Source organism: Cottoperca gobio, chromosome 3 (genome assembly GCF_900634415.1).
Source record: "Cottoperca gobio chromosome 3, fCotGob3.1, whole genome shotgun sequence".
NCBI lineage: Eukaryota > Metazoa > Chordata > Actinopteri > Perciformes > Bovichtidae > Cottoperca > Cottoperca gobio.
In genome coordinates, this window is record NC_041357.1 from 19,700,437 (window position 1) to 19,723,462 (window position 23,026).

Below are 23,026 nucleotides of genomic sequence, written 5' to 3' on the forward strand. Positions count from 1 at the left end.
TTGCCAATAGCTCGGCCTCAACATGTTTATGTCACTTTCCAACATGCCATGTTGTGATTTCTTCTATCTACATTGTTTGTATGTATGTATATATTTATTATGTAATGTTCTTTTATGCGTGTACTTGATTCTGTATCACCTTATTTCAATTGTCTACTTTTGCCTTTCAAGCAGTATCTTATATCCAGCAGCGTGTCATATCAGATGTATGACCAAAACAGTAGCCAATTTCACTAAACTACTTAAACTTTAAAGTCTTCTGTTGTTAATACTCTATTATAAGATTTGGATTTTGTTTGAAATTGAACAAATTCTGTATCAGCATCTATAAATGGTATGGTTAGTATAACCGTATAACAGTAATAGTTCTAGTATAATCATAAATGTTATCAAACATGTTTATATGTAACATTTCCCCATTACTAAATAGACTTACTGCAACCCTGTCACTAGACTTTAGTTTGGAGCAATAATCGATGTTTCAATTCGTTTTTAGACTTTTTGATTTAATTTTAGTTTCAGTTTTTCCAAAATAAGTTTGAGTTTGTTTTTGTAAAGGCCAGTATAATGTCAAAGAAGTATGTAGCTACATATAGATACAAAATACACGGCTGGAGAACTGTGTAGAAATGGAAATATTTCAATCTTCACTTCATCTTCACTTCCCCATTTTCCTGGAATGTCAAATCCGTTCAATTTCAGGAGTTGATGGATCTCCTTTTTTGGTAATGATATATTGTTGCTATAAAACTAAATATTAAATTACATTCATTTTTATAATGTTTTTAACCAGGCAATATCATTTCAGTTCAGTTTTCAGTTTAAAAACAATGTTTAACTCATTACTTTAGTTTGGTCGTCTACACCTGCATCTCCATCTTATGTTTCACTCACACACACCTGTGTCCCAAACACGCCATTAGTACCAAACACCTCGTGCTTGTTCCATTTTCTCCATGTACAATGTGACTTATTATTTCAACATCCCGGCAGGAGGGTGCGATACGAATGCAAGCAACACCTGATGTATGTGTGAATGCAGCTTTTGTACTAGCAACTGGTGCTGGATGTAAACTTACATACAGGCTACAGCTGTCTAATATAACCTCTGCACTATTCTTAAGCACTTGAACCCTGACATATGTCTTGTACAACTCTCGCTAATAGAAAAATAAAAGTATTTTCAACACCAAAACCCCTGTTTCTTAAAAAGGTGAGTAGGATTTGTGAGTTAAATTAAGCCATTTTTAATTTACAGTTACAGAAAACTGCAGTTATGAAAGAAAAAATCTTTTTAATTCATTTCTAAAATCATCTTAAACTATTTTCACACAGGATTTATATCTCAAAGAAATAAACAACAACAAAAAAAATAGATGTTCAGATATTGGCATTTCTACAGTGAATAGCTGGTGGCAGCCTCAGGAGCCCAGAGATGTCGGATGCTGAGCTTCAGTCCTCAGACCAGTTGCCCGGGCAGACGCTGGAGAAATCCAGTGGGCTTTTCACACCCTCTGGTGTCAGTCTACCGAGCAGCAGCAAGTACAAGCGCAAAAAACAACCTTGCACTCTCTGTCAAAACCCCAGAGAGCCCCCTCCCCTCAGTGTGTACACGTGTACACACACACACACACACACACACGCACACGCACACGCAAACACACACACACACACACACGGTTAATACAGAAAACAGATGTGTGCCTGGTGCCTCACGAGACCTAAATGAATGATTACGCATGGAGGAAAATAACAATTTACAACAAAAACAAAACAAGGAGATTCTTAACAGTCTACTTGGTTTTGTTTCATTGCACTTTGTATTAAAAGGACCAATAGCCTATGCATCTTTAAATCTAGTGGAAGTGATGTAACAGAGGTGAAGCTCCTATAAAGCACAAAGAGCATCAGTAAGGACAGCCCATATCAACATTTACTCTGACTGTTCTAGGAGCAGAAACAACCTCCGGTTAACAAATTCTGAATTGTTGCTTTTTTTGATTTATCAAATCTTGTGAGTAAGGTTGTCAAAGTCACAGAGAGGGTGAGGTTTGCATCACCAGAAGAGGTGAGACTGAGGAAAGCTGGAAAAGTAGTGCTTGGTTGCGTGTGCTGTTGTTGGTTTTTAAGTATTTGAAGGAAGAGGAAGGTGATCGATGTTAAGAATGATGTCTGTAATAGAGCAGTGCTCGGGAGGTGTGAGCGTATGGACTTACAAGATGGTCAAAGATGAATCAGAATCCACACTATTTCTGAAAGAGGAAGAGAAACAGGAAGAAGAGTGAAAGACTAAAAAAGGTGAAAGGAGACTTAAATAGACAGGATGGATGTTTTCCAGCTCAGTTCACAGTCCAAACATCTCTCCCTCCTTCTCTGGAGCTTTTTCATTCAATTGATTTGTCTATAGAGTATTTGATTCTTTTTCTGTATTCAATAGCTTTTGTACTTCCCTTTAAACTTTACAGTACAATACACTATAGTGCACAATATGGTTTCTGAACCAGTCCTGGGGCTCAGAGTGGAGGGTGAGCGCACATCAGCCTCACAACGCTTCTTGATGTTCAAGTAACTATCAGGCCCGACACTCAGTCCTGTAGCCTGGGTGCTCTGCTGCTGCAGCCAGACGATCCAGATAAGGAGGAGCGCTGCTCTGTACCTCAGTCCTGCCCCGGGTCCTTGGCTGGGCCTCCGTCCAGGTAGATCTTCAGGGCCTTTTCCTTGCGCGGCGAGTAGCTGACGCGATGTCCAGTCTTGAGCAGACGGCTGCTCTCCTTCTTCATCAAATCACTGCGCTCCTCGTCCGACAGCACCAGAGGTTCTTCTGTGCTGTCCCTGCACAAAGATTACAGTGAAGTTAAAATGTGATATATTAAGAGCTTGTGTTTTTTATAGTTTTTTCTTCTTCTTTTTTTTAAGCTGAGTAGCAGTGCTCTTCAAAAATACAATAAAAATAATAGTATAACACGACACAATGTCACCATTAGGGATTAAATAATAACCAATTTAAAGCCGGAGTGCGGAAGTTTTATCGCCCCCCTCTGGCAATGAGTAATTGCAATATGGGAGAAATCATAGCGACCGAGCAGCAGCCATCTAGATAAAAAAAAAAGAAACTCGCCGTTCAAAGAAAAGATTAAAAAAAAATAATAATAATTGCACGGGAAGACTTGGAGCGCCCCCGGGCAAGCTCTCCTGCAGGGATAGGTGCGCCAGCAAAGGAAAGTCGCAACCAACGCCAGACACCACAACTCAGAGAGCTTTCCCTGCCGGCAATAGGCTTAATCAGCATTGTGTGAACTGGTTTGGCAAGGGCTTGAATGTAAGTTCATTTATATGTAAAAGTCCCACACTCCAGCTTTAATCATTTAGTATTATATTATGAGAAACATCAGAACTTGATTGTGGACTGTAATCGTTTTACCTGTAGAAGACCACGGCTCCGTCGTCACAGATGTACAGAGGCCACACGTTCAGAGTCGACACCTTAGGGTTCCAGTCCAAATCCTGATGGATCTCCAACACGGATATATCACAAGGAAATGTTCCTCTACCCTGCACAGAGCAGACGGATATGTTCTCAGTCAAAGGTGGAATAGTTTAGAAGATGGGAGACTTAAGGCACACGTGTGAGGTACTGCATCTCACTTACCTTCGCAAACTCCAGGTTCTCGAGAGGAATAATGCTCATTTCACTGAGCTGCAAACAGAAGAACACAATTAGTCACAAAATGCCAATGAAAGGTTCAATTAAATGTACTCTCCATTAATGAATAAAATGTAAAAACAGCAAAGAAAATGAACTGAGACACTGCACCAACAGTCTTTAATATGGAGCATGGTTGTGTTGTGCATTGCTGGTGTTCACTGAACTGTAATTATGTGACACAGTGTGTAACGCATCCAGCAGCACACAGACATACCTTTTCCTTGAGTTCTTCTACACTGCTGCTCTCCAGAATAACTTCCTTAAAGGGCCCCAGCTTCATTGTAGCGGGGCTCCATCTCCGGCTCAGGACGGCCAGCTGCGACATGGACTTCATCTTCTCCGGTTCTGAGAAACAAATCATAACAGACCATCGATTGAGTAAATTATTACTCTTGTTTTATCTTCCGTTTCCAGAACAACTGTGATATCTCCTCCAGTCTCTGCAAGCATCAGATAATGTAATCTTTTATGCGTTTTATTCACTTTTTATTATGCCAAAGTGAGTATGCTTTATGCGATTTTATTACCTGGGGCTAAAAAATAAACAAGTAATTTAGAAGTTGCAAGGTAACAAATAAAAATAAATCATATTATACAATAACGCATTGTGTTTGAAAGAAATGAGTGTTACCGTTGAGTACTTCCAGGAAAACCTCCCAATTGGAAGAGATGCTGATGTCTTCTTCATAGACATGGTAGTCCAGAAACACCGTGCCTGGGTTCTTCCACGTCTTTTTCCTGAGACGAACACTAAACACACACACACACACACACACACAGTTTAGTAAACGCCTACACTTGATCATCTTTTTTTTAGTGTTTAGTAATAAAGTCGTACCTGTCAAGGCTGAGGTCAAGCTTGCACTGCTCTTTCAACAGAGGCAGCAGCTCCTCTTTAGACCGTCTGACAGTCATGCCCTTGGCAAACACCGTGTCCACGAGGAACTTGCAGGGCTGGGAGACAAACACATGGATGAATTGTCAATGTTTGTGACAATGTTGAGCAACTTAAAATCAGGTTATATTAGCCACAATATTATTGAGCGTAGTGACAGAAAGGTCATCTTACCTCTGGTTCATTCACTAGTAGCTGATACACTTTCACTCGGTATTCACCTTTTTTCAGTGCTCTTCCTAGTCGAATAGTTATCTATGGGAAGTAATGAAATGTAAACGTTAAGTCAAGTGCTGGCTCACTAACAGAAACTACTCAAATCTGACAAATCGTTTCTGAATCGGATTTCTGACCTTGTTATCGTCAGAGAACGATGAGAGCGTTTCATTGAGGCGTACACTCTCAAACTCCTGGTTGTTGGCGTACACCCGAAACACCTTGAACTGGGTGGAGGCGACTCCCACGTAGGGCTCCAGGTTCTGTTTAAATGCTGCTAATGTTATTCTCTTGTCCACGTGAACCACTAAACCTGAAGCAGATCATAAGAAAAAACTATTTAACATTTGGTCAGAGTTTCTGCCCCCTTGAGGAAGGCGAACACTGATAAACATGTTTCACTTGCACAATAATGTAGAGATGTCAGCTAGAGATGCGCCGACTGCAATTTTCTTGGCCGATTCTCTGACCGGCCGATTCCCATTTCTGATGATTCTGATTTTTTTCTTTCTAAGAACTATAATTGACAGCATACACAAAACATTTTTGTAACTTTGCTTTCCTGGAAAACTGAAATTCAATTGTATGTTCATAATAAAACATTGCCTATTAAATAACCCTTTCTCCAAAACGGCACCACGTTGCAGGACCTTCTTGTTGTCAAATTGTTTTTTTTTAAAGGTTGTTCCTCCAAGGCTTATGTTGGACTTATGGGTATTACAAATTGAGAGCTTTATGTCTTCTTCACTCACGCAACTTCCACACAGACGACATGCGTGTGTGGCTGTGTGTGACGTTACTGCCTGGGCCACTGTGTGTGCGACGTAAAACCGCCATGTGGCACATGAGTGTAGGATTTGACCAGGAAAAAATAGGATATATGGGACAGAGCAAACGGTCACTGGTCACAGCTGATCAGCTGACAACTGGTCAGTTTCAAACAGTGATCGATCGGTGCATCTTTACAATATTGTTAATGCAAGTTCAATCAAGTTCTGCAAGAGAGTAGTGATTATGCTTGCCTCTGACATGTAATGTATTAACTCATTTTCCTTACTTAAGGATGATTAATCTTTTAAATTGCATCATAAATAGAAGGTGCGTACATTTCTGTGCATCCGACGAGGAGTCATCTTGAGAACAAGGCTCTGCTCTGAAGTATAGGTACTGAGCCTCTGCCTTGCTCTTCCCATTGTCGTCATACTCGCTGTCTGTTCCAGAGTCTTCTTCAGCAGTGTCCCAGGTGTCTTTTTTGCCCTCGTGGGCTTTGGAGCGACGACTACTTGTGATGCTGTGCGAGTCCAAGCCGTTGGCCAGCTGTATGGGCCCGCTGTCTGCATTGCACAGTGTGTCACTGCTGTGGCTGGAGCTCAGGATGTCGCTGTCCACTGAGCTGGTGCTGCGGTCATTGTTCACCTCAGAGTCAGAGCGCTCCTCAGAGGCAAAGTGGTTGTCGGGGTCAGAGGAGGCGCCGCTGCTGCCCCCAGCTGTGGCCCTGATCCGGTTTTCTAACTCTCTGTTGTCTGCAGCCACACAGAGTGAAGAGTTTGAGTCAGCCCCTTGACTTGGGGATTCGATATGTTCAAAGTCGCTGCCGTCAGAGCTTTTCTGGCTGTCACTGGTGCTGGAGCCGTGCTGCTGCTGCTGCTGCAGCAGAGACAGATTCTTTAACTTTTCAGTGCTCTCCTCTAGGATTGCCTCCACCAATTTCGTGTTACCCTCTGAACCTTCAAGGGGCACATCAGAGTCACCTCCTACTTTTTGGCAAAGAGTCCTGTTGGCCAAGGTACCAGGAGACTGCTCAGGCAGTAAAACCGAGAGCCGGATCGTATTCCCGTGACGATCCAACAGTTTCCACAAGTGTGAGTCAGTGAAAGCAACCTGATGATCTGTCAACTCGGAGCTCTCTACGAACACCTGATGATAAACAAATTGAAAAAACAGGTCAAATTCAAACTTAAGTTTTTTTTACTGATTAAAGATTTACTGATTTAAAAAAAAGAAACTGGCATGAACATTTTGTATAATTAGAAAGCTGAATTATTATAAGTATACTGTGGTATCATTTTGTTGTATTATTTGTTTGTTGCAGTTTGAGAATCTGTTATGGAGAATATATATCATGTACAACAAAGATTCCAATAACACAATGGAAACGCATTGAGAATTTAAATAAAATGTAGGAACCTTGTTACTCCTGAAGAACCCTTCAGCTTTCAGTGTCTTGTTTGGGACATACAGGAGCCGGAGGTCATTGTAGCAGCGCTCCAGGACCACGCGCATGCTTTCCGCAGATAGCCCTGTAGTCTGGGAAGGAACACAAACATTAAGGCTGAAGGACTGATCTCACTTTCTCACACCTAATAAGCACAATTTATTTTTGCACAATTTGTCTGTGCTGATGCTTAAAATAAAAAAGTTGAGGAATGAAGAGAAGATGCAGTGAAAAAACTGAAGAGAGCAAACCTGTGCAATGAGTTGTTTGAATTCAGTGATGGTCTGGTTTAAGTACGCCCGAACACTGACTGGAGTGGCGATGGCATCACTCTTCAGATCCACAATGTGAACCTTCACCATCACCTCTGCAAAAAGACATGGACATAAAGCAATTATCTAGCTTGGTATTCTGACACATCTACATCCAACACTGGTGCACAGTCCATTTGCTCCAAACCATCATAGTTGGTTTGCACAAAGTAGAGAGTCTACATTGTCATGACTCATAGGTTTCATACTCACAATTACCTGTACAGCACTAGGTACAACACTATGTAAAGCAAGATGACCCAACAGCAGCAGGCTACTGACCTCCAGGTTTGTAAGGCTGGAACACTTGCTCTGGTTTGCGGATCTCCAGCAGCAGGTCGAACATATATGAGGACTTGACTCCTCCCAGCAGTAGGCCCATCGGTGTGTCCTCCTCCCCTTCGTAGGAGCGCTCCAGGTACTCATGGAACTCATCGTACTTTACCAAGCGGCAGCAGTCCAGAGACACCACTCCCTCCAGCTCCATCAGCTGAGGCACAGAACACAGACAGTGTTACTACACAATAATAGCCTATTTTCTTTTTGTATTCCAACATTCAACAAAGGGCAGCTGCTGAAACGCATTGCACTGATTAGCTATGTTGTTGGAAAGTCAGATGGTAAACAAACCTTGAAGGCCATTTCTGTTGCTTCTCTGAGAGTTTTGTCCTTGTGTACTTCCAGCTTGCTCTCCGTCATCATCTTTACGGGACGCGTGCAGAAAAGCTTTATCTGGAGATAAAAAGGAAGAGAGCAATAACAGTTTAAAAAATAAGGCAGAGAATCAACTGATCCTCATTTCACAAGCAAAACAATAGATCGTGAGCCAATCCAAAAGGAGCACGTACCTTGCAAGTGTTGCGCTCAATCTCCCTCTGACGCTTTTCCTGCTCTTCAGTCTCTTTCTCCTTCTGAACCAAACTCGTTATGTGCTCCGGGAAGTCTTCCGCTGCTAAATACTCTGCAGACAAACAGGACATACATTAGAACTGCATACCAGTTCTAAGAGCAGCACAGTTAAGGTAGTCCTAGTAACAGTAAGATTATGATCACAATATTAAAACCATCTGTATATGCCTGTGTGGTTTCTACTGGTGTGGGGCTCATTACAGGACAGGATTAAGATAATGGCACTGAATGATCAAAGGCTTCTACTATAAAAGGTAATTTTGGCATTACTCATCGCAGATTTAATTGAGAAATGTCTTACTTGCATTCCTTGAGGGATCTTTCAATCTATAAATCAGCATATATGCATTTGTAGAGCTGTTGAAGAAGAAAGAAAATATGTTTTATTCATGATTCTAGTGGTGTGTGACATGAAAGTGATGAACAAATAATTAAGAACAACCATCTTGATTCTCCTTTTAAACACAGATACATAAACAGGTCTGGTTTGTGATTATTTGAATTATCAAGCAATGCACTGCAAGCATGTGTTGTGTTGTGATGTGCGTGTGATGGATATGGGAGACAACTCACCTTGCAAAGGCACTGGAGTAATAGCCTCTGCTCCCTGAGGAGCCCCCATATGTCTTCCTGATATCATCTGGGGTGATCTGCCCAACAGAAACGTACCAAATGATTGAATGGATACTACCATGTTATGATAAGTAGAATGTTAAAATGGCGGCCATTGTTTGCTTAGTTTTAGTACAAACTGATGACTTCACACTGATACAGTCTAGTGAGTCATCCTGTCCGACATTTAAGTGCTGTATGAGGACAAAACGGGTTATTCAAGTGCTGAGGCTGACCTTGCTAACGTGCTGATCATTGAAACTGTACCACTGGCCATCACTAAAGGATTTGATGCAGGCGTAGTAGTGGCCGCCTGCAGCGCTGCCAGAATGGACCATGACGGAGAACAGCTCAAAGGTCAGCGTGTTCTGAAAACGAAGACGGAGAAAATATTATTGTTCAAACAAAAGAAAAACAACCAAGTTGTATACTGTTGACATGCAGGATAACTGATGTTGACAACAGGGACACCTACATCTGATAATGTATTTGCAATGTCAAGATATAGGCTCAAGATATGCTATATTTGCAGAGCTACAGTCAACAAAATGAGGAAAGCATGCACAGCGGGGAGGACACAGCTTGTAATTCAAATTGCATGTAATAAAACGACTATGACCCGCCACATGTCGGCTGGGTCATCATATAGAAAGTGCAGCGCACACTATGAATGAAGGACAGACATTTCATGCAACAAGGACAGAGAGGTAATGCATTCAGTCTGCTTCGTTGGGAGACGATGTAAAGTCATTGCATATCACATTGTTTTCATTCTCAAACATGCAATGACCCCTCATGTTAAGTATGAAAGCATCTGAATACATTTATTCAGTGTGTTCCCTTTCCATACTAGACTGTACTTCGTTTGCTCATCAGCCTGCTCTGCTTAATGACAGTGGAGTTCTACACTGTGAGCATTTTGCTCCTTATGAGAGTGAAAATTGTCTAAATGTGAAAGATTATTTTGTGAATGCCGGGGATTTATTTGGTTCCGACACATGATTGTCAAAATACACAGATTTGCTAACAGTAACAAAGCGGTCATCTCTCCTCTTATTAGCAGTGTTTTTGTAGTCCCAAAAATCCATCAAAGTGATACGTCTTCTCTCTAGGCTGATTGCATATGGAGTCACATTCTCACATTTAAACTTTCTTCTATATCAATATATCAACTTGATATTTTGTAATCAGGACATTCAGCACTTGGATCAAATAGCTGATAGGTGGGCTTAATTTAGAAGGCTGTGTCTGTTATGCCAGATACATATTTCATCTACATTTAGGTAAATATTAGTAATGGATCGGACTCGGTCTCTGCTGATACCCAATATTAAAAAGGACTCGGATCGGGACATCCCTGGTTATTTGCACTTTCACACACAGTTAACAGCTAACAGCTAACCAAGGATATTAACAACAATCCACAATATCTGTGTAGTGAGTGGTCAAGGTGTTTACCTTTGGCTTCAACACCTTCTCTGCGCTGCCGGTGCTGTCCAAGCAGATGCCCTCATCTACACAATCATCGGTGGAAAAATCGTTGCTCATCTGGTCGCTGTGGCAACTGCCTTCATTCTCTGCTCCGCTGTCAGTGCAGCTCTCTGTCTGAGGCGACTTCTAGAGAGGAGGCCATTAAAAATATATATATAATAATTGAGAGGGGTGTCACTTAACTCCACATGTATTACTTTTACTTCATAACATTAAAAAACAGTAAAAAAAGACACCGGGTCTAAACAGGTGCATTTATCTTGACCTTGTGTCGTGTCATATTACTGAACACGGAAGCACTATAAGATGCAAAAGAACATAATTACTCAGGGGGACTGTTCATATGGTAACCTGAATGTTACACATTCCTAAAATGAACACATTTGAAGACGTACACCCGATGGATTAGGGCTAAAAATGTTTTGCTTTATAAGATCAGCAACCTGAAAGTGGAGTGTGTGACTCATTTTTCTATTTCCAATTATAGCTTATAGTCACATCAACTTATTTATGGTTAATAGGAGATATAAGGAGAATCATATTTGGGTATTAATCTAAAAGTAACTCAAAGATAGTGACGGAAGCAGATACTGCCATTTCTGCTCTCACCTCATCTTCCACATCGATGAATGGACTCATGTCGAGCTCCTCAGGGAAAGCCATGCGGTCGTTAAGCTTGATGCGATGCATAGTGGTGTAGTCGAAGTCAAAGCGCTTCAGCTGTAGCGTCAGCAGGTAGGGGAAGTGCAGAAATCTTAGACCCTGAGTAGAGAAGCGTGTATCAAACAATAAGGCAGGTCAATAGCAGAACACTCGTCTACACTGAGCATGATTCTCATGTCACATTTTCAGTGTGCTCACCTTCCGGGCGTCACATTTCTTTTTGCAGCGTTCACAGAAGTACTGGTTGGGTCCATCCAGAGTTTCTGGTTGGATAAATGCGTGCAAAGCTTCTTCCTGTAGCAGAAAACAATGTTTCAGATGGAGACTAAACTACTAAATGGTCATAAACTGTATTAAAATGAGCTGCAAGTACTGAATTAAAAAGGCAGGCTCGATGTAAATGTGAATTCAAAAAGAATGACAGAGTGTTAAGTGTTGTTTGACTCTTCTCTTACAATGTGTTAAATGTTTAAAGGATTGAAATGTGGAGAGAAAACGCACCACACTGCCATAGGCCTGGCTGGCTCCGAAGGGTCTGATCACAAGAGGGATGTCCAGGTAAGTATCAATCCTCCAGCTCTCATAGCCACACTCCAGACAACGCACATAATCCTTCAGCTTCCCCTGGTACAGCTGGTTGATCAGGTCAGCCTGAGGATATGAAGGCATGACAGTCAGGCCTTCTCGGCTATGTTTCACTTGTAACAATACAGCATTTGTTTGGGCCCCAATGCTTTCTCACCCTGCTACATTCTCTCACTAAAAGGAGTGTGCAAATTACTGCTGTGTGACACCACCTGCCATCCCAAACGGTTGGATGGATTAAAAATAGATACATTGAAAAACAACTTTGAATGAGTTGCACCACTAGTGTAATAATAAATAATAATAAAGATATATTTAGATTATCTAATGCCGTGTTACAGACCAAGTTCCTAAAAGAAAAAGTACAGCGGAACGCCACCCAAAGTCAGAGTTCCTATTGGTAAACTCGGCGATGAAGATCAATTTGAATAAGAAAATCGTTTTTGTTTTTTTAAACCCAGCCTTAGTCATCTAGGATTGGATAAGAAAGAGTGATGTCATTTATTCAACAGTTCTCATATTAACAGGTTCACATTTTTACCTTTAAATTCTCACTTTGATGGTAAACTTCCAAAAGGTAGGCTAGAAAAATAACCAAATCCATTAGAGTAGTTGGTTATTTGTGTTTGTGGTTTGTCATTTATCACATGCATCTATTCTGTGCTAAGCAGGAGCTCATGTGTCGAATCATGCACACTGGATCAAGTGTTTGCGGTTTATAATTCACTCCTGAGATAAGAAACAGCTAAGCCTGGGGCTTACTGGCCCATTTCACACAGTAGACCTTTTGTTTCGAATTGTGGGGGGGGGAGCCGTTAGATTGGCTGCTGAACTTGTTGTTGTCAGCGGTCTTCTTGTTTTCGCCTACCTGCTCTGTCTGCTTCCACTTTTGCTCCAGGGCATCAAACATGACTCTGCACAGCTCTTGAACATCATGCTGCTGCCAAGCTAAAAGACAAGCACAAAAAAATGGCTATTGAGTTTACAGATGCAGAGGCACACAGTCTCTCCTTTTACACAAAACACACAGACAAGCCATGCGAGTCCAGTCACAGGAGAGTACAATTGCTTACCCTCGCTGCTGTCCCAGCCAAAGCTCCGAGTCACGTCGGTGGTCTCGATCGCCCGTTTCTTACTAGTCTGCAGCAGGACAAACAGCCTTTGCAGCTGGTAGGGTATACTGGTGACTGGATCCTCTTCAACCTCCTCAAACTCCCAGCTGAAGTTGGACAGAAGTTATAAAAATCTGTTTAAAAGTTGTACTTAGCAGGTAAAACTTCACAAAGACTTCTATGAGCGTAGTTTCTTACTTGTAGAGAGCCTTTCTGAACTCCGGGGTCATGAACAGCGTTTGTAGAAGACTGTTCAAATAGCAGGTCATAGCTTGGTTGACCAAGCCCACGTAACCTACAGTCGGAGGGGGGGGGGGGGGGACAAGAGACATGTACTAAGAGGACAGTTGGGGATGCATAAAAAGAGTTAGGTCGCATTCAGCAGGTGACAGAGCCTCACCCGTTTCAGATTTGTTGAGGATGGACGAGTAGGTGTAAGATGGACTGCTGTAGTCACCACTGCAGCCTGCAGTGCCGTCCCTCGGTAGGGGCCCGATGAATCGCTCCTGGGAGCTGTCATCCAGCCCGCTGCTATCTGCTGTTCCTGACTCATCCTGCACATGTAAACATACAGAGATGGGACCCTTCTAATAAAATATCGCACTAGACCTAACATCAAAAGATATATTATTTTAAATAATGGGAACTCATTAGTGTTAATCTTCTACTACTCACCGATGCTATCTGGGGCTGCTCGCCATCTTTGTCAGTGAGCTGGAGGAAATTCCTCTTACCACCAGGCTCAAACCCAGAATCTGAGAGGGACATCTCACTGCTGTGGTCCAGTGGTGCCTGGAGGGAGGCAGAGTAAAAACAAAAATCACATGAAAACATCAGTCCCTAGAAAATGCAAAAACAGCCACAAAGTAAGTCTCCAAACTGGATGAACTCACAAGAAGACTTAGGTTCTCCCTGAACTCATTTTCAGGCGATTCTCTGTATTGGCGCATACAAAGAAAGCATCTTGAAGCCAACATGTGAGCAATGCTTATATGCAACACTTTCTGTCTTCCTCCCGGGAGAGCTAAGGGTAAGGTAAGCAAGCAAAGCGCTGCAGTGGAAACATACAGTAGCTTAATCCACTGACCTACTCAGTGAGATAACAACAGACACAGCACCTGGGCTTTGGCCTGGGTCAGCAGCAGGATTAGCCTGTGCTCATTTAAGAAAAGGAGTAGTATGTGCACATACATAGACAACATAGAACACACTCATATTCAACAGCGAGGGAGCACATTAAGAATAAGTCAGTTCACAAGAGAGCGCTCTCTCTTAGCCACACCATTCTTATACACTTTGTTTTCTTTGTAGTAGAGAACAATGCTATGTTCAAATCCATTTTTGAACACGAATAATAAAAACATGAACACATTTTTTATAAAAACTGTTGCCGCTGTCTGGCTTTCAAACATATCTCTACCACCATCAGCTTCACTGAGGTCATGATATGGTTACACGGCCCTCACAGTGTAGAGGTGGTGGGGGCTATGAGTCCTAACATGAACTTCTTATAAGTGGAGAATAAGTGAACAACAACTGCAAACACAGACTGGGAGCGATTATCATGAATCCCACTAGAGTTTGCCGGAAATACTTTACCTAAACTCAACTGCACCAAACCAAAGACATTAACTGAATTAAATTGTTTTGGCCAATCGGGGGCTTCAGAAAGAGCCATGAACACAGCATTGAACCTACTATTAACTTTTAAAATTGCTCTAGCATCACATTAGCAAACAAAAGCCTATTTGCACGTCCAGCTGACGCATTAAAGCTTGTGTTTCTGGCCTCCTGACAAATGAAAAAAAAAAGTTCTTTAGGTGCTTGATGTCCACAATGTTTACGAGTTTAATCACAACCTTAGACGGTCTCCCCTTTGGCGCGTACAGTGTGTTTATTAATGCAGCTTTAACTATCTCTGGCGGTGATAACTATACATTGTTAAACCTACACAAACCTTAGCTATCTAAGCTATTGTTATACAAGTACAGAGCTTTCCCTGCCACGCTAAGTTAAACAACTGGGTTTTTGTTTGAACGCTGAAGTGAAGTCAAATATGCTTTAACTGATAACGAACCTCCAATTTTCAGCTCACTCAAGTTAATAAACATCCTTTTTGCATGCCTCCTCCGCCACCTTAGCATCATGTTGAAACTTGGAAATGCAACTTTGATCTAGACCCAACCTTTTGATCCAACAGGGTAATCACAAAACTTCGCCCTGCAACCCAGTTGAAATCCATAGTTACACAGAGCTATGGGGAAAAACATTATCGCATGTTGGCAGAAGTGACCGTCTATATTAATACATTTCCTAACCATGTCCGGCGTATTTCCCCAGGCAAGGTCAAAAGTGGCTTTCACATATCCCGCTTTGTGGGCAACATCTCCATAGAGTTTGGAGAGGGTGGTGGAAGCGGGCAGGTTGATGGTCAGCCTCTCATTGACCGTCTTTGCACTGGTGATGTCCTGAATGATACACAGCACTCTGGGCTCCTCAGCTGCATTTTGGATCTGCAAATCAAGTACGGGTGGAAAAATTAACATGATGTATGACTGGATGACTGGACAAGCCCGGTCACCAATCTTAATTTACAATTTTTAAAAACAGAACAACATGGGGGGATTTTCAAATTTCTCCTGAACTATCCACCATTGCAAAAAGCACTCCATGCATTTACTGACACATGCTTCATTTGCACTGTATAACACACAGTATAAATTGTTTTTTAAGAGGAGCAGGAAGCGACTTAGTCATCTAAACACACCCAAAAGTAGAATGAACTGGCGGAAAAACTCACTCAACAAGCGCTAATGTATTGAGCGTGCAAAGATGACGCCAAGGCAGCTTCCTTAGCATCGGGTATTGGTGATGGACTACAAAATGTTTGGTATTTAAAATAACTGAACTACTGCACAAACAATTGATAAAATAAGAGGGGCGCAAAGAGAGGCAATTTGCATCCGTAATCATCCTTTGCAACTTTGATCGATAGGGTTAAATGAAATTACATTGTGAACACTAACTTCTTCTTCTTCTTTAGATGATGTTCGATTTAAATTATAATACTTTACCGTTGTATAATAACATAATATTTAGCTTAATAAAGACAACATTTAACACTGTTGTATTTGAGAAGTTTGGCTTATTTATTTCAGACAAACAAAGCATAAGAAGAAAAGATTATCACTTTATCAGTACAAAAATCAAAGTATTGTATTGCTATTTTGATAGAGTTTTTTTTTTAATAAAAAAATAATATGATCCGATAGTTTTCAGAAATGTGTGTTTTATAGGACACAACTTCCGGTATCTCATTAAGGTGGTCGTTATTTCAATGCTCGTCTCTTATTTTGATAAAGCTGTTTTTGTGAGGCTGACTCCTGATGAAGAATGTCATCACGGTGCTGCTTCATGCATCCATTTAACATCATGCTGTATCTCTCTACCACACCACACTCAAGGCATGGCTACCTGAGAAATCCTCTTCATCTCATTAAAAATACTCTGTCTGCAACTCCAAAACACACCCTAATGATATATGGAGATAGTTGGAGGGAAGAACAACTTAGAACAAACAAAATAAGAAAACAACTTGTAAAACTCATCCAATTGCTTTCAGAAACCGGCTGCCTCGTAGGCCTAGTCCTACAAATCAACCTCTTGGCTCGTGAAAGGGCGAGAATTACAGGAATATATTCAAGTTATTCTTGTCTTTGAGAGGTTTGTGATCTTGACAAAATGTGATAGACAGGTCCTATAAAGTAGGTGCAGCTGACAACACCAGTGCATTATGAGATTAAAAGGTTATTTTTACCGTGGATATAATCACAAGGTGCTGACATGAAGCCACAGGTACTGCGAAGCACAGACAGTATTTATTTACAGCTGTAACTGATCCGAAATGGCAAAAAAATAATGACAGGTTGTATAATGTCAGTATCCATAAAATCTTAATAAAATGCAATGCAACTACAAATGCACATGGCACTCGCACAAAAACAAAACAAAACAGGAACAGAGATACCGATAGTAAAATTAAAAAATAGCCAATTTTCTACTATGACGACCAGCCATCAATTTGGATGATGTATCCAAAAATATATTTTTGGTGTGTAGTGACAGTGCCTGCCGGTTATTGTCTTTAGAAATAGGTACTGACAAATCTGTTTTGTATGGTGTTGTTTTTTTGTTCAGAGACCATTGGTAGCCTGGCAATGACATTTTCTAGAACTATGAAAACTAATAAAGTGTTTTTATGCATGTTTGCTTCAACTTTCATTTGAAGAAAGATGTCTTGACAAAGTCCAAACATAAAGTAGGTGGAACAATGTCCGTAAATATTGAAACTAAATCATTGGGGAAATCCAGTTTACTAATGCAAACATCACATGTTCACCGTCGGTTTGTTTAGGCCTGTTGTGACAAAACAGAATATGAATCACCTTTTAAAGAATGTATCCTCTTAAACCTTTCATACATAATGCTATCACAACATTATGAACTGTGGCAAGTAGAAGATGGCAATATAGCATAGTCGGAAGTCAATTTAATCATGGGCGAATCTTTCTGAATGGCAAAAATTATTGTTTAACCACAAATGCCTTTTAAGCATAACAAAGGCAATTTAGCAAGTCAAGATGCATCTCAAAATTCCTGATCATTTATAATGTTATTCTTGCTACGACAGAGCATGAATATGCCAATATTACTTCAACACTATTCAAATTCCATCACAAACAAAAAGCCATTCAGTAGCCACCCATCTTTAATGTTACATGTTTGCATTTGTGATTATATGACTGGGATTATTAACTGGGCGTCTCTCCTCACAAGTATTTAATATAATTTGGCCCATGGCAGCAACAGAGAGCTCTGAGTATCTTCTGATATCCCAGAACACCACGCGACCACTGCCATCCACTTTCAAAACCAAACTGCAGCTTAAATTACACTTGAGCTGATGTCTTGTTCCACAACATTAGCCAATAATTTGTAACTTCTCTATCGCTGTTGATTTCAGCATCAGAACTAAAGCTCTGGAAGTGATATTTCACCAGGTGTTAAGTTCCTTTCCTAACAACATGTCAACAGAGCTAAATAGTCTCACATATAGTCTCAAAAAATAATTGAGATGCATGTGCATACCTCAATATGAAATATGTTGATACTAATGCAGACATAATTACATCAACCATTCTCCATCTTAACTTTTTTCCACCAGTCAAATGTTAGTTTTGAAGTACTGAAATATGAAGCTCTAAGAAATTCCTGTATTGCTGCCAAAGTGATCAGTAAATAAACTAATTTCCTATTCACAAGATCAATGCATCCTTGTTTAATTAAAATAAATGGTTGTATTAGATTGATAATCCAGTAATACGTTGTAAAGCTAACAGCTACACTATTACTATGAAACATATTGAAAATGAAGAGGTGTGCCGTGCTGCATTATCAGATTTAATTTTCCCACTGGTCCTAATGTCAACGAGAGACGTCCTATGTTTGACGTATGACTCTGCAGATGACGTAAATGCAGTCATTAAAAAACACAGATAATTTATTAACTGGTAGTAACCATGTAGTTATACGCGAGTACAAAATAACACATTATTATGACTGCCATGCCAATAGTACCATCTAGGACGTGTATGACACAATCACAGTTAACCTTAGCAGACATGTCAGCAACCAAATTACCATTTGGTAACGTTAACCATTAATGGTGTTTACAGAAGCTATAGTATAGACGATTATTGTTCTGCTGGTGTGAAAAACATGAATACATAGTAGCATCGTAGAATAATAGATTATCGTTTCACGTTACGCTAGGATATTGTACCTAACAGTTAGCTAACCACCAAACCAAACATGGCAGCATAAACAAGAAAAGGCTAAATAACTTAACATTGTGATAAATTGCTTCGTTAAGAATACTAAAATAGGAAGGGTGACATTTTTATTCTAACATTAGGGATACTCTGATAACTAATATTAACGCTACAATACCTGCATCTTCATACGTAACGTTAGCAAGTCAAATCAGCTATCAGTATCGCTAGCTTGCACATTTGACTAGCTAACGTTAAGGTTCAAAGTAAAGCTACAAGTTATATTCAAAACAATCTCCAAACACGACAAGAAGGAGTCAAAGTATGCATTATTATAAAGCTAACATTAGGGGTAAACGTTGCTTTAACACTGCCAGTCAGGTCCATCAATGTAGATATTTGCATTTGGTTAAACAACTTCAAAAACATCTAGATGTGTTGCCACTAACCAGACTTTAAAAGCTAACGACATTCGCCAACCGAATTCTACAAACTGATGTTACTTGCAAGTTGGCAATCTAATGTTGACAAATGTCGTCTTTGTTTTGGGGATAACGTTTAAAAAACAGGAGGTTTCTATGACTAGAGAGTCAAATCTGAAGTCGAGGTAACCTAATGATAATTATGCTAAAGCTTTAGCTGCCGTCATAAACTCACTTTGTCTGAGATGCAATGAAACTAGCCGCTAACCGACGTTAGCTTTAACGTTAGTTAGCCATGTCATGATAGGCCGTCCAAGTCGTGTTTAGCTAACTGTTAGCAGCTGAGACTTAGCCTCTAACGATACACCAAGATCGCACACTACCAAAGTGGTGCAAAAGTTTTGCCATTATTAATGAGCATGGTCTACAAGAGGTTGATTCTCCAACATGGGCAGGGTCCGTGATAACCTCACCTCTTTGGGTACGAACTGGTTCTCCTCGCTAGGCACCATTTCCATTTGTACGACAGTTTAGACAAGCATCTATCCGGACAAGGATGTCAGCGAAAAAACTTTGCAGCCGTAAACACAAACATGGTTTGTGTCAGGTTTGTTGTAAGTTTGGATGCTTGAATAACAAAATCAGACTTGCCAAAACTTGTAGGCTTATCAAAGTGATCGCAACACTCTCGGTTACACTACCCAAGCACGAAGTGTCCTGCTATACATGGAGAAAAATGGCCGGTGTTTTACTCCGCGAGACTTCACTCAGAGAGCTTTGTCGTCACATTCCTGCCAGACAAACGTGCGGGCAGGATGACGTGTGTGTGTGTGTGTGTGTGTGTGTGTGTGTGTGTGTGTGTGTGTGTGTGTGTGTGTGTGTGTGTGTGTGTGTGTGTGTGTGTGTGTGTGTGTGTGTGTGTGTGTGTGTGCGTTTTTAATTGTTTTTAAAAGGACAGAGATGGTAGAAACACAGCATTAATGGTTTCGCTTGTATGAGAGAGCGATGCGCACAGCTGTGGGTCAGTTCAGCAATGCTTTCAATTTAACAATGCACTCTTTTCAATCCGACCACAGCAATTATGATAGATTAAATTGAGTGAAGTGCACAACATGGTTTCATGATGAATATAAACAGTGTCCCCTGGATGAGCACGTGTTCTGATTAACAGATTTAGAACTGTTTCATTCAAAACGTAGTTCATATATACAGTATATAAATAAATATATACATATATATATATATATATATATATATATATATATATATATATATATATATATATATATATATATATATATATATATATATATTTGTTTTTATATCTAAATGTGAATGGGGACATGGTCTCATTTGTCATCTGCACCATAATAAGTGGTGCATGCACTGAACCTGCAGAAGGCATGAAAGAAAAACGGACATGCACTGCAAAAAATGCTACCAAATGCATAATGCACAACCATACCCAAGGTTGATTACCAACCAGGCAAAGCAGGCAACTGCCCAAGGGCCCTACACCCTCAGAGTAAGAATGGTCATGGTTTTATAACAGGCTCTTTCTGTATGCTTGCATGTTTTTTGTATGTTTGTTGAAGTTTATTTTTGGTGTTTCCTTCCACATTCCAAAGACAAGGCAAGTGGATTGATTCTAGATATAGTTCATAAATAGTTTTCATTTGAGAGTCTGTTTTTTGAGTGCTGCAGTTCAGTCTAGAGACACAGAAATGGTTTTGGGTGAGAAGGGGTTCACTACACCAAAATAGAGCCCTACATTTTTATAAGTGATCAAAGATTCAGAGAGTAACATGGTATGATACAATAAGGAAGCAAGCATAATAGTTATTTTCTAATTGTTTGTTGTCACCATATAAATGGACATTGATAACAGTAGGAATATACAACTGGGCATCTAGACAGTTATTGGGTTAGGTTTATAAGATAGGGATATAGGTGTCATGCAAAGTACTGAAATGCATATTTATCCTCCATCTTGAAACACATTTATAGTGATACATTCATCAGTAGTAGTGCTGAAGGAATTAGACTTAATGAAGAAAAGTAACCATGAATAAAACAAATGTATGCACAAAACAACAAAGTTTACATTCTTGTTTATTTCTGTGTAACTTCATCCAGAATTTCTTATTTCTCATGCTGTTCAGTCATCACCTGAGTATTTTATCTTTCACCTGATTATGTAATGATTACAGTTACTGTGTATATTAAAGCTAAATAGCAAACTAGTTAAACACCATTGTCACAAAGTCATGACACAAGTCATTTTTCCATTATGAATTAGCACAGATTTGACAAAACATTTTTAATACATGACCCACATAAATGATCATCAAGTTGTCAGCAACTACTTTGTCTCCTTTAGGGGATGATATATTCACAGATGTAATTTTTGAGGCTGCGACAAACCTCATCGTACCACTTTCCTTGTGCAACCACTGAAAGGGCGACACAGCTCTCCCTCTTCGTTCCTGTGGGCTGCTTCTTGGAGCGGTCCCAGTTTAAGTAGCTGACTGGCTGGCTGTTGACATCAACATACTGGCCTTCTTTCACTATGTCTGCTACACCGATCCAGAGGTCCTTGGATCCAGGAGCGCTCCTCTTTGCATAGTCTCTCAGTTCATTGTTTTCCATCATGTCCCGTGGCGTTGCAAGAGTGCCTCCTTGTGCAATGCAGTCTTCATTTGCTTCATGGTAATGTTTGGGTTCCTCAATTGTCAGATAACACTTCCTGTAAACTTTAATCCCACGGAGACAGACTGAAAACACAAAATACTTACTTCATGAGTCAATTGAATTAAGGTAAAGTATGATATTGTTTTGTTGAGCCAGTGTCTCTGCTTCTTCATTTGTTTCTTACTTCACTTGCAGCAAACTGAAACCTAAAGCAAAGTGTAATTCTCCCTGCCGTGCTCAGATTATTAAAAATAATACATTATTAGGGATCCTACATATTAAGCTTTTTTACTTCACAAAAAAACAGCATAAACAGTGATTTCTGATTTTTGATATACATATATATATATATATATATACATGATATATATACATGTATATATATATATATATATATATATATATATATATATATATATATATATATATATATATATATATACATGTATATATATATATATATATATATATATATATATATATATATATATATATATATATATATATATATATATATAAATATATATATACATGTATATATATATTATTTCCTCTAGAATCTGGCTGGCCAAATTGAACCTTATGGCGTGCCAACTTTGGTCAGCAGGCCCCACCTTTCGCAGCCCTGATCTAATGGCTGATATGCTGCTGTCCTCTGCTGGAGACTCAGCACATTAAGAATTTCAAAAATATATTTATCAAGATACCAACTATCTCTCAGCAAAGTCCACACTCTCGCATGTCGGCTCAGTGGTCTGAATGAACAAGTAACCGTGAGGGAAAGCACCATATCATATTTATATAACAACATTAAAAAAAATCTAAATTATATCATTAACCAACCATTGCATAATTAATTTAAACAAACATACTATAGAGTGCAGTGATGCTTTTGCATTTGATTTATTACTGTCATCTCCTCCGTCTTTATCTTCCTTTATGTAGTGGCAGTACCTGTCTGCAACGCCTGCATCTCCTTCAGTGAATTCACCTCCTGCCACAACTTCTCAAGCTGGGACTTCACATCATCTTCTTCTGCAGCTGCATCTCAACGAGGATGCAAGAAAAACAGATCAGATGAACATCGGTGGCAAGTACGTTATTTATGAAGTGTGTATAGTTATACCTCCGGACTGACGAGTTGACACAGCCTTCCTGGTGCGAGATGGGCGGCTGGAGCTGAAGTGGAGCAAGGAAAAGCAAAGAACGAGGAGGACAGGGCGGACCAGGCGTGCCATGTCTGAGGCCAGTGGATCCTACAGTGACAGAACACAGTGTCACACCTTGTTCTGCTGTGAAAGGAACCAAAATCACAGCAGGCAGCTCAATATATACTGGCCCTTCTGTATGCCTTTCTGGGTACACTC

General features: G+C 40.1%; 2 protein-coding genes across 3 annotated transcripts; both read right to left on the reverse strand.

Moving 5' to 3' along the window:
- Nucleotides 1-14: 14 nt before the first annotated feature.
- On the reverse strand, nucleotides 15-19,738 carry usp47 (ubiquitin specific peptidase 47). Of its 2 annotated transcripts, XM_029460456.1 has the most exons (29): nucleotides 19,442-19,738; nucleotides 15,034-15,228; nucleotides 13,391-13,507; nucleotides 13,116-13,269; nucleotides 12,914-13,010; nucleotides 12,677-12,822; nucleotides 12,472-12,551; nucleotides 11,520-11,669; nucleotides 11,217-11,312; nucleotides 10,965-11,117; nucleotides 10,323-10,481; nucleotides 9,101-9,232; nucleotides 8,826-8,902; nucleotides 8,554-8,609; nucleotides 8,192-8,304; nucleotides 7,974-8,075; nucleotides 7,626-7,833; nucleotides 7,284-7,399; nucleotides 7,005-7,124; nucleotides 5,924-6,734; nucleotides 4,955-5,130; nucleotides 4,776-4,856; nucleotides 4,545-4,660; nucleotides 4,338-4,456; nucleotides 3,921-4,051; nucleotides 3,650-3,697; nucleotides 3,422-3,552; nucleotides 2,657-2,832; nucleotides 15-2,252 (listed from the first exon to the last, which is right to left on the reverse strand). In XM_029460456.1, exons 1-28 carry the CDS (start codon nucleotides 19,484-19,486, stop codon nucleotides 2,658-2,660), a joined length of 4,104 nt encoding a protein of 1,367 aa, XP_029316316.1. In that variant the 5' UTR covers nucleotides 19,487-19,738; the 3' UTR covers nucleotides 15-2,252; nucleotide 2,657. The 2 variants fall into 2 exon arrangements, with proteins under 2 accessions (XP_029316316.1, XP_029316325.1); XM_029460465.1 differs by lacking the exon at nucleotides 10,323-10,481 and having other exon boundaries at nucleotides 15-2,832.
- A 1,388-nt stretch (nucleotides 19,739-21,126) lies between these two features.
- Nucleotides 21,127-22,947, reverse strand: clec3a (C-type lectin domain family 3, member A). Its single transcript, XM_029428775.1, has 3 exons — nucleotides 22,786-22,947; nucleotides 22,614-22,700; nucleotides 21,127-21,742 (listed from the first exon to the last, which is right to left on the reverse strand). The coding sequence occupies exons 1-3, from the start codon at nucleotides 22,895-22,897 to the stop codon at nucleotides 21,345-21,347; spliced, it is 597 nt and encodes a 198-aa protein (XP_029284635.1). The 5' UTR covers nucleotides 22,898-22,947; the 3' UTR covers nucleotides 21,127-21,344.
- Between the last annotated feature and the right edge of the window lie 79 nt (nucleotides 22,948-23,026).

Coding starts and splice junctions, on each gene's coding strand:
- usp47 (XM_029460456.1), bottom strand. CDS start 19,486: ATGGAAATGGTGCCTAGCGAGGAGAACCAGTTCGTACCCAAAGAG. Junction 8,610..8,825: donor TACTCCAGTGCCTTTGCAAG/GTGAGTTGTCTC, acceptor CTTCTTCAACAG/CTCTACAAATGCATATATGC. Junction 8,305..8,553: donor AGATCCCTCAAGGAATGCAA/GTAAGACATTTC, acceptor GTTTGTCTGCAG/AGTATTTAGCAGCGGAAGAC.
- clec3a (XM_029428775.1), bottom strand. CDS start 22,897: ATGGCACGCCTGGTCCGCCCTGTCCTCCTCGTTCTTTGCTTTTCCTTG. Junction 22,701..22,785: donor GTCAACTCGTCAGTCCGGAG/GTATAACTATAC, acceptor GTTGAGATGCAG/CTGCAGAAGAAGATGATGTG. Junction 21,743..22,613: donor GATGCAGGCGTTGCAGACAG/GTACTGCCACTA, acceptor TTGTGTTTTCAG/TCTGTCTCCGTGGGATTAAA.